The 11,508-nt window shown below is 37.0% G+C and overlaps 1 protein-coding gene across 2 annotated transcripts in view; it reads right to left on the bottom strand.

The window, feature by feature from the left end:
* The window catches only part of MINDY2 (MINDY lysine 48 deubiquitinase 2), a 74,424-nt gene that overhangs the window by 42,825 nt on the left and 20,091 nt on the right, over positions 1 to 11,508 (bottom strand). For both annotated transcript variants that reach the window (XM_029952379.1, XM_029952380.1), the window contains one exon: positions 2,259 to 2,323. In XM_029952379.1, the coding sequence (XP_029808239.1) occupies positions 2,259 to 2,323 (65 nt within the window). The remainder of the gene's footprint in view (positions 1 to 2,258; positions 2,324 to 11,508) is intronic.

Below are 11,508 nucleotides of genomic sequence, written 5' to 3'. Positions count from 1 at the left end.
TAGCTGTGAAATTAGGTGATTAACTAGTTGTTACTTAACCTTCTAATTTCTGTATAAGTCTAATTACATGAAATAGAAGTTGGGGTTCTGATTTTTTACTTTGCTTATCCATTTGGAGTGTCATTGTAACTACTGTATTGTAAATGATGGAAAATAATTGCATATGTTAAAAAAAGTGTTATATTCTAAAAAAAATAAAGTTACAATAATATATTTGCAGTCATTTAAAAACTTGTCATACAGACACACACACACAGTGCTTTCTTGTGTTGTCAGGGTATCTATCATTAAGCAAAACTGTAAAAAATATGCTTTTTATGTAATTACTTGTGATAAAGAAGTTTTAATTATGAAGATTTCAGCTTTACATTGGTATCTCTCAAATTTAGGCTTAAACATTTTTGCTCACACAAAATTATTCAAAAAAGAGGATTATTCAATCACACCTGTGGAACATTAAACACGAGCTCAGACTCAGCCTTATCAGTGTGATACATGCTCTTCTCAAAACTAATGGTAATATGGGGCGCCCAGGTGGCTCAGTTAGTTGAGTGTCTGACTTCAGCTCAGGTCATGATCACCTGGTTCATGAGTTCAAGTCCTCATTGGGCTCTGTGCTGGCAGCTCAGAGCCTGGAGCCTGTCTTCGAATTCTATGTCTCCCTCTCTCTCTGCTCCTCCCCCACTCATGCTCTGTCTCTCTTTCTCTCTCTCAAATAAAAATAAACATTAGGGGCGCCTAGGCAGCTCAGTCAGTTGAGCATCCAACTTTGGCTCAAGTTACGATCTTGCAGTTTGTGGGTTCAAGCCCCACATCAGGCTCTGTGCTGACAGCTCAGAGCCTGGAGCCTGTATTTGGATTCTGTGTCTTCCTCTCTCTCTGACCCTCCCCTGCTCACGCTGTCTCTCTAAAAGTAAATAAAATGTTTAAAAATAAATAAATTTTTTTAAATTTTAAACTAATATAATCTTAATACCTTATAAATAGCTTAAGAGCTTATCTTAAATGGAGGGTATTTTTCATCTGACATGTAGATCTCTTAAGAAATGTAAGTGGTTGTTAGATACTGTTTCAATTTTTGAAACAAAATTTTAATTCCAATCATTTTCCCAGAGTCTAGATCACCTTAATGAAAGTGTTTCCTGAGACTACAAGATGAACTTGTAAAAACAAAATGCTGATATCACTGGCAAACACATTAATCAAAATTTTCTCAAGACTGGGCAACAAAAGTAAGATGAATTCTGAGGAGGATATGAAACTACAACTGTAATTCCTAATTTCAAGTTTTTGTATTTTTCAAAATAGCTTCACTGACTTCAGTAAGAAATTCTATATAATTGCTAAATAATAGAAATTGAATCTTATCACTTTATATTAATAAAATATCATTAACCACTTTTATATATTGGAGGTTAGCATGAGATTTCATTTGAAGAATTTTCTACTACAAAAAAAATGTTTGGAAACAATTCCTTTAAACTACAAATGCCAATAGAATTTAAATGACTTAGCATACCAATTTGGCTTTAGCTATAGATGTGAAGTAATGCAATATGCTGGCTTCAATTCTATTAGGACTAGATGATTTCATCATTCAAATTCAAGTTTTGCAATACTGCAATGAATTTTGCTTCCTTTCTGCCAATTTGATACCAGTGCAAGAATGTTAGAAAGGTTGCTTTGAGAGTAAATATAAAGTTTCCAATGATGTCTATTCCTTCCTTGTCTGATCCTTCCTTCCTCTAGAAGAACCTCATTCTTTCTTGCCTTCTATTGTCAAACAGAGGAGGGATCCTGAAGGAAATGAAGTTCTGCTTGCTTTCTTCTAGCTCCAATAGTTTTGAGCTTCTACTATTTTACAGAACAGAATCTCTAAAGAACATGCAAGAAATGTGGACATACTGAAACTACAGTATAGCAGATTTTGTCCTAATGACAAAGACACTGACATCATTTATTCAACTTCCCCCCAAATATAACTTAAGTATAAAATACAAATAAAATGAGGAAAGATGAATCAAAGATACCAGATTATCATTCTACATAGGTCTGTTTCATTCCATATAGCATATACTTTCACATAAAACGGATTATCGGCACAAAGTATGGCCTATGGGCCAAAACTGGCTGTCAGTTAACAATGGTTTTTACATTTTTAAAGTGTATTAAAAAAAAAAGCCACTGACAGAGACCAATGAATACATCCAAAAGTTAAAAATTGCACATCTTAATATAACAAAAATTATGTCTATTACCTGCTCATAGTTTAAACGTTGAATTTCTGAAATTTCTTTTGGCTTTGCATCAAGCATGTAATCTCCTGCAAAAAGAAATTGTGAAGTTGCCTGTTTATACTTTTTTATTACAAAGCTAATATATTTTAATTATAAATTGTAGAAATAAGTGATGTAAAACAGACTCCCACTTCTATTCAGGGAAAATCAATGTTAACTATTTACTATAGTCTCAAATTACATACTGTAGTGCTTTTGAACCTTTTTATTCCACTTTACAATATATTTGAGCATTTTTCCATGTCACTATAATAAAGTTCTAAAATTGCTAAAGTTCACTGTTATCAACAATATAAACTATTACCTCGCTACTTTTTCAAGAATGGGTGTTACCAGTCTTTTAAATGTTTGCCATTATAAGAAGTATACAAAATATTTTTTGCACTTAAAAAAATTGATATATTTTTAAATATGTATTTTTATTTGTTACCACCTTTCTTCCTTTCCCTGGTATCACCTTTTAAAAATATGTATGACTTTTAGTATATGTGGCCCCTTTTTAATCTGTGTAACACCATTTTAATATATGCACTAAATTTTTTTATATATAATTTTTAAAGTTTATTTTTTTGAGAGAGAGAAAGTGAGCGTGCACGTGAGCAGGGGGAGGGACAGAGAGAAAAGAGAGAGAGAATCCCAAGCAGACTCCATACTGTCAGTGCAGAGCCCGATATGGTGGCTCAATCCCGTGAACCATGAGATCATGCCCTGAGCAGAAACCAAGAGTCAGACACTTACCCAACTGAGCCACTCAGGAGCCCCATTATATGCAATAAATTTTTAATCTATGTTTGCCTTTCTTATATTAACTATATATACATATTTTCTTTCAATTGCCTAGCTAGACAAGTATCATTTTTCTTATTGAATTATGTTATTTTTTAGTAAAATGACTTTTAAAAAAAAACTGTAGTTGATACACAATGTTAGTTTCAGGTGTACAGTATAGTGATTCAATAATTCTGTATGTTACACTATGCTCACAAGTCACTATACAACACAATTATAATATTACTGACTATATTTCCTATGCTGTACCTTTCACCCCCACGACTTAATCATTCCATAACTGGAAGCCTGAATCTTATATTCCCCTTTGCCCATCTCTTCACCACCCTCCCCTCTGGCAACCACCAATTTGTTCTCTAAATTTGAGTCTGTTTCTGTAAAAACTCTTTTTAATTAGAGGAATTAGAACACTTCCTGTTATATGTGTGGTAAATAATTTTTTCCCTATGTTGGCTTCTGACTTTATGGTGATGCTTTTTGCATCATTTTTTTCTTTAACATTAAATATTTCATTTTAATATAGTCAAATTCTTCTATTATAGCTTCTGGTTGGATGTCACACTTAGAAAGATCTTTACCTATTAAGCATATACAAATATTCACATATGCTTTTTTAAAAATTTTTTTAATGTTTATTTTTGAGAGAGAGAGAAAGAGAACATAAGTGAAGGAGACACACAGAGAGGGAGAAACAGAATCTGAAGCAAGCTCCAGGCTCCAAGCTGTCAGCATAGAGCTTGATGTGGGGTTTGAACTCACAAACTGCAAGATCATGACGTGAGTCAAAGTCGGACACTTAACCGACTGAGCCACCCAGGTGCCCCACATACGCTTTCTTCATGTAATTTTATGTTTGCCTTTTTAAATGTTTAAATCATTAACTTATCTGGAATTTATTTCGATATAAACAGTGATATATGGAACCAACTTCTCACCTACCCTCCCAAATCACCTTGAAATCCAGAGTCACATGCTCTAGCAACTCAGCCAGCCAGGGACCCCAAAACTGTTTTTAATATAACCTTTATTTTTCTAATTCAAAATAAACTTCTAAAGACTGTATTTTCTTAAGCTTTTCAACAAGAGATTTCTGATAACATCAAGAATTTCTGATAAAAGAGTCCTATGAATATCAATATATTATTACTTGTGCTTTTTCTGTGTGTATGCTTTTAATTAGAACTTAAAGATAGGAAAATCTAATTAATAATGATTTTATGCCACATAGGTACAACTCCGAAAACATTAAATTAACTGATTCACAGAAATGTATACTTAACAATATTTCTATTATTGGCACGTTGTATATTTGTATATTGAGGTTTTCTTGTAGCATTTAACTGCAAACTATGCTTTTAAATAAATTCTATATATCATTTATTCAAATAACTGAGGACATAATTGCTATATTTGTATCTTATATATAGGTTCTACATTTACCCTGATAAAAGACTGTATATGCTTTCCTGACTAAAACTTTAGTGGAGTGATGGGGTGCCTGGGTGGCTCAGTCAGGTAAGTGTCAGACTGGCTCAGGTCATGACCTTGCAGTCTGTGAGTTTAAGCCCCACGGCGAGCTCTGTGCTGACAGAATCTTCCGTGTCTCCCTCTCTCTGCTCATCCCCTGCTCACACTCTGTGTCCTTCTCTCTAAAGAATAAACAAAACAGGGGTGCCTGGGTGGCTCAGTCAAGTGTCCACCTTTGGTTCAGGTCATGATCTCACATTCTGTGAGCTGGAGACCCATGTTGGGTTTTGTGCTGGCAGCTCGGAGCCTGGTACCTGCTTCGGAATCTATGTCTCTATCTCTCTCTGCCCTTCCCCTAGTCATGCTCTGTCCCTCTGTCTCTCTCAAAAATAAATATTTTATTTATTTTTTTTTTAATTTTTTTTTTAGTGTTTTATTTATTTTTGATACAGAGAGAGATAGAGCATGAGAGGCGAAGGGGCAGAGAGAGAAGGAGACACAGAACCAGAAGCAGGCTCCAGGCTCTGAGCTAGCAGTCAGCACAGAGCCTGACGCGGGGCTCGAACCCACGAACGTGAGATCTGACCTGAGGCGAAGTCGGAGGCTTAACCGACTGAGCCACCCAGGCGCCCCAAAAATAAATATTTTAAAAATAAAATGTTAAAAATAATAAATAAAACTTTAGTGGAGTCAGGATGCAGAACATTCTAGAATTCAATATTAAATGATCCTGAATATTCTATCATAGATTTTTTAAAAAACCTGAGGTGCTAAGAGTAGAATAATTATTGTGAAAGACTCAGAGATGCAACTCCTCTTTTCCTGAGGCCAGGAAATTTTTCTGCACAAGAGAAGAATAGCCTGGCTAAGGTAGGCAGCTTCATAGATGGACCTTAATAATTTCTGCCTCTTAGTGTTCATACCTTTGTATAATCTCCTTACCTTAAGTATCGATTGGACTTATTTACTTATAGTGAATAAAATATGACACAAAAATGAAATGTCAATTCTGAAATTAGAATACTGAATATTGTGGCTTTTGTCATGATGCTCTCCCACTTACTCACTTTTGAGGAAAGCCAGATGCCATGTTCTGAATTGCCTTATGGAGAGGCCTGCATGGCATAGAATAAAAGGAGGCCTCTGGCTACAGTTAGTGAAGAACTGAGGACCTCAATCCTGCCATCAACCATGTAAGTAATCTTGAAAGCAGATCCTCCTGAGTCAGGCCTAAAGATGAGACTGCAGCCCCAGCTGACACCCTGACTGTGACCTCATGAGCAACTTTGAGCCAGTCACTCAGCTAAGCCATGTCCAGATTCCTGACCAAAAGACACTGTTATATACTACATGTTCTTTATTAAACCAGTGAATTTAGGAATGATATGTTATGCATCAATAGGTCTCTATATTTTTAGTAAAGTCTGTTAATAAAAGAATCAGATATTTTAAAAAGGCTGTTTGAGTTTCTAAGGGATATTTATTTATCTAAATAAATAATCTCTTAAGAGTGCTGTTTTGGGGTACCTGGATGGCTCAGTCAGTTAAGTGTCTGACTCCTGGTTTCGGCTCAAGTCATGATCTCATGGTTTTGTGAGTTCGAGCCCCACATTGGGCTACGCTCTGTCAGTATGGAGCCTGCTTGGGATTCTCTCACCCTCTCTCTCTCTGATTCTTGCCCGCTCATGCTGTCTCTGTCTCTCTCAAATAACTTTAAAAAAAAAAAAAAAAAAAAAGAGCGTTTGCATTTTGGGGCACCTGGTTGGCTCAGTCAGCAGAGCATGCAAGTCTTGATCTCAGTGTTGTGTGTCTGAGCCCCATACTGGGTGTAGAGATTATTTAAAAATAAAATCAAGTGCTGTTTTGTACAGCTCATCTATCTAACCTTTATATCTAAAGTTGGTCAACAATAGTATCTTAATGAAAAAGTATTTATTGAGTCTATTGTGAATATTTAGTAATAGGCTAAAACAAATATTAGGAAATAAACATTTCTCTTAAAAAACTCATAATGCAGTTTGGCAAAGAACATACAAGAAGTGAGAATGAGATGATGATAAAGTATAATATAATATAACATAATATAAATGCCTTAATTACCAACTGATTTTTTTTTTGAGAGACAGCGTTAGCAGGGGAGGGTCAGAGAGAGAGGCAGACACAGAATCCGAAGCAGCCCTCAGGCTCTGAGCTATCTGTCAGCACAGAGCCTGACACGGGGCTCGAACCCATGAACTGTGAGATCATGACCTGAGCTGAAGCCAGAAGCTTAACTGACTGAGCCACCCAGGCGCCCCTACCAACTGATTTTGAAAAGAGATGCTGATAAAGCTTGTAGCATCTAGAAATATTCTTTGGAGGAGGTTTTACCTAAATTGGATTTAGAAAAAGGAGAATTTGGCAAGGCAGTGAAAGAAAAAGCATTTTTTTGAAAGAGAAAGAATGACAGAAAAGCATATATAAAAAACATCATGCCATGGGATGCCTGGCTGGCTCAGCCAGTAGAGTGTGCAACTCTTGATCCCAGGGTTTTGAGTTCAAGCCCCACAGTGGGTATAGATATTACTGAAAAACAAAATCTTAAAAAAGAAAAGAAAAGGTTGGGCACCTGGGTGGCTCAGTTGGTTAAGTGTCTGACTCTTGATTTCACTTTAAGTCCTAATTTCACGGTTTGTGATTTGAGCCCTGCATCAGGTTCTGCACTGACAGTGTGGAGCCTGCTTGGGATTCTCTCTCTCCTCTCTCTGCTCCACCCCAGCTCTCACCTCCTCTCTCTCAAAATAAAAAGAAAAGAAACATCATGCCATATAGACAGCTTTTAAGGTTTATACATGCAGAGCCTGGGTGGCTTAGTCATTGAGTGTCTGACTTCCACAGAGATCATGATCTTCTGGTTCACAGATTCAAACCCTGGGTCACGCTCTGTGTTGACTGCTCAGAGCCTGGAGCCTGCTTCAGATTCTGTATCTCCTTCTCTCTGCCCTGCCCCTGCTCACTCACTCTCTCTCTCAAAAATAAATTTTAAAAAACATTTCATAAATTAAGAAGGTTTATACATATGGTTTATGTTGTAAAGTGATAGGAAATATGGCCGCACCAGATTACAGAAAATCGTAAATAGGGGCACCTGGGTGGCTCAGTTAGTTAAGCATCTGACTTTGACTCAGGTCATGATCTCACAGTATCTGAGGTTGAGCCCCACACTGAGCTCTGTGCTGACAGCACAGAACCAGCTTTAGATCCTTTGTCCCTCTCTATCTCTGGCCCTCCCCCACACATGCTTTCTAAATAAACTTAAAAAATAATAATCATATGGGGCGCCTGGGTGGCTCAGTTGGTTAAGCTTCTGACTTTGGCTCAGGTCATGATCTCACAGTCCAGGAGTTCAAGCCCCGCGTTGGGCTCTGTGCTGACAGCTCAGAACCTGGAGCCTGCTTCCGATTCGGTGTCTCCCTCTCTCTCTGCCCCTCTCCCATTTGCACTCTGTCTCTCTGTATTTCAAAAATAAATAAACATTAAAAATTTAAAAAATAATAATAATAATCATAAACAGTAAGTTTGGCTGCTTCTGAAAGATTGTAAGGGATCTTTCTTTACATTTTAAGAAGTGATTAAAAATATGAAATTGATGCTTTAGGAAGATAACATTGGTATGCAGGTTAATGGCAGGGTGGGGGGAGGAAACAATGGAGTTTGCAATAAATCACACCATGAAGTATTAGTGTACAGAGAGAGGAAAAATTTTCAAATAAAGAACCCAAAACTTTGGGTCTAGTTTTTCATTGTTGTTTTCCCAAAGAAAAGAACTTCAAGGCTTTGTTACTAATGGGGCATTCCAGACAAATAGAAATCAAGTAATAAAAACCTGATAGCTACATTAGGCCAAAAACTGAAAAAGAGGTTTTGGCAGTAGTTAGCTTAGTGAGTGAGTACTGGGAAAAGACACGTCAACTCTGGGCAAATTAAAATGCTTCAACAATGACCTCCCTATATATTATTTATGTGCAAAGATAAAATAAATTATCTTTTTAATGTTTATTTATTTTTGAAAGATAGCACATGCAAACCCGAGTGACCAGGGAAGGAGCAGAGGAGAGGGGGACAGAGGATCCAAATCTGATGCCAGGCTCAGACTCACAAACCATCAGATCATGACCTGAGCTGAAGTCAGACGCTTAACTGACTGAGCCACCCAGGCGCCCAATAAATTACCTTTTAAAAAGTCAGATACCACCACCATCCCAGCAACTATTTTCTGTACTCACTCATCATCGTAGTCTCATCATCATGTGAGCTATTCTGGATAAAGTCAGAGTATATATTCCCACTTGTCTTGTGCTTCTTTCATTACCTTTCTACCCATGTTCTACCTTCCACCTATTTTCAACCTTATTTTATTAAACTTCCTAGCACTTCTTAGGTATCCTGGCTTGTCATGTTCCTTTCTCAATGCCAAAGCTCTCCATCAAGATTGTGTCCATGTTTGGGCCTGCTCAAATACTCTAGTAACAGAAATTTTCAAATTAAAATGTACTCTTCCTCTAACCTTTGCCAATCAAAATTCCCATTCCCTTGTGGTCTCTAAGCTAGGTGCTACGAAAGCAATTAATGGTTTGTCTTACAATCTTTCTACTAGTGTTTGCTTATTAACTCAAAAGCATCTCTGGTTCCTCCAGAGAACTGAAATAATCTCGAGAGGAGAAAATCCAAATAGCTTAGAAAATTAAACAATTTGTTGTGGCAGGGTTGGCCCTGAATAAAGTTTACTTTTGTCAAGGCAGAGTCTTCAGTATCTCTTTTCTCACATCACTCTTGCTTACTTCTCTCCCACCTCTCATTAGGATCATATTACTTTCATGCTGCCCTGGGCCTCCAAACCACTTTAGCTACTCTAGATGTAGGTATTTCTTCCCTTTTCCTTTTTCCCTATTGAAATTCTCTACCCTACATCCTGCTTCCTCATAGCTTTGTTAGCTAACAGATAAATTTAATATATAAAGACATGCTATTTATTTTCTAAGAAAAATACCATGTTAACATTTTCATAGTGGAATACACTTATGCAGCTACATTCACTGCATTGTTGACGCCTCCAAATAACTTGTCTGCAGTATGTGCCCAGTCAGTATTTGCTGGATAAGAAAAAATAAAAGAAGGAAAAAGACAAGTAGTAAGTATTTCAAATACTGTATCAAAAACACTTTTGAGTTGTGAAGAGGGAGGAGGGACATACTTTTGAGTATATGAGCATTTCAGAGTTCTTTAAGTCACATATGAGGGTGCCCAGATGGAGACAGCACATCATTTAACCTCTCTGAGCTTTGGTTTCTTCATCTGTAAAATGAAAAGGCACTACAATTTCTGATGCTTTGATTTCCATTCCAATCTTACCCTTTTGTACTATTAGTACCTCCACACTTAATACCTTTTGGCTTTGTTCATGGGTCTCTGCACTACAACTGTATTCTTTAATTATGGAAACTAACAGCAAAAGAGCTCATTTGGTGTCAGAAGGTATGCAGACAAAGGCATGTAGAGTGGTGGTAATAACCAGTAGGGAGGAGGTTAGGTAAATGGCATCACGTATTACAGCACAGAGAGCAGAGCCAGAATGAAGCTAAAAGCTGTGGAGAAGCAGTATAGTTTAGTTTAGGTTAACACTGTCCAAGAGACATATAATGCAAGCCACAAATATAAGCCATATGTAACTTTAAGTTTTCTAGTAACTACATTAAAAAAAGTAAAAATATATGAAATTAATTTTAACACTTTATCCCAGTATATTAAAAATGTTATCATTTCAACAGTATAAAAATTAATGATACTTTATATTCTTTCTTTCCATTAAGTCTTTAAAATCCAGTGTATATTTTATACTTATAAAACACCTCAATTCACACTGGCAAAATTTTAAGTGCTCAACAGCTACATATGGCTAGTGGTTACCATACCAGACAGTGCAGGTTTAGGTGATTCTGGTCACCTAACCCTCTACCTGGCTACCAAGACTCTTCAGTTTAGCTGTAACCCACCTAACCCAATCTTTGTTCTTAACACAATATAAAATGCACACTTACCAACTACATTCAAATTGTACTCATTCACCATTCCTCCAAATATGTCTTATAATTTTCACATCTATCTTGAACTCAAAATATTTCCACCCAGCCCTGTAATATTCTTTTTACTTCTTTACAAGGGTTTAGAGTCTAACTATCCTTAAAACCTAGTATTCTATACCCCTCCTTCCTTCTAATACTCCTCTTGGCTTCACTCTCTTGGCTCTCCCGGTTCTTCTCCTACCTTACTGGCTACTTCTTCCTTTACTTCTCTGTCCTCTACCCCAGGCACTTCACCAAGGGAGATGTTGTCCCAGAAGCGGAGTAGGGAGGGGGGACAAAAAAACTGATTCCCAGAGAGAAAGACCAAAAATATCTTAGCTATTATAATGGTTTGTGGCCTTAAAAGGCACAGTACATGAAGAAATAGACAGTATGTTTGTGGTATTAAAATATTCTGGAGGGACGCCTGGGTGGCTCAGTCACTTAAGCATCATCAGACTCTTGATTTTGGCTCAGATCACCATCTCACGGTTCACGAGAATAAGCTCTGCATCAGGCTCTGAGCTGGGCATGGCGCTTAAGATTCTCTCTCTCCCCTTCCCTCTGCCACTCCCTTGCTCACGTGTGCATGTGCTCTTTTTGTCTCTCTCAATGAATAAATAAATAAATAAACAAATAAAGATATAAATAAATTTCCTAGAGTGGATTAGGGCAAAAATGTCTACAAGCCTCCTCAGAGGGCAATCATTTTAAAAAGACTGAGAACCACTGCTCTTCCTCATCTCTGCATGCTAGGAAACTTCAGGGGCAACCCTCTTCACTCTTTATGCTGTCTCTAGTAATGATCTTATCAATTTCCACAGATTTTAAATACCATTTTTATACTTATGACT

This window comes from Suricata suricatta, chromosome 9, assembly GCF_006229205.1.
Source record: "Suricata suricatta isolate VVHF042 chromosome 9, meerkat_22Aug2017_6uvM2_HiC, whole genome shotgun sequence".
Lineage (NCBI taxonomy): Eukaryota > Metazoa > Chordata > Mammalia > Carnivora > Herpestidae > Suricata > Suricata suricatta.
This window is presented reverse-complemented; position numbering and strand designations above follow the sequence as displayed.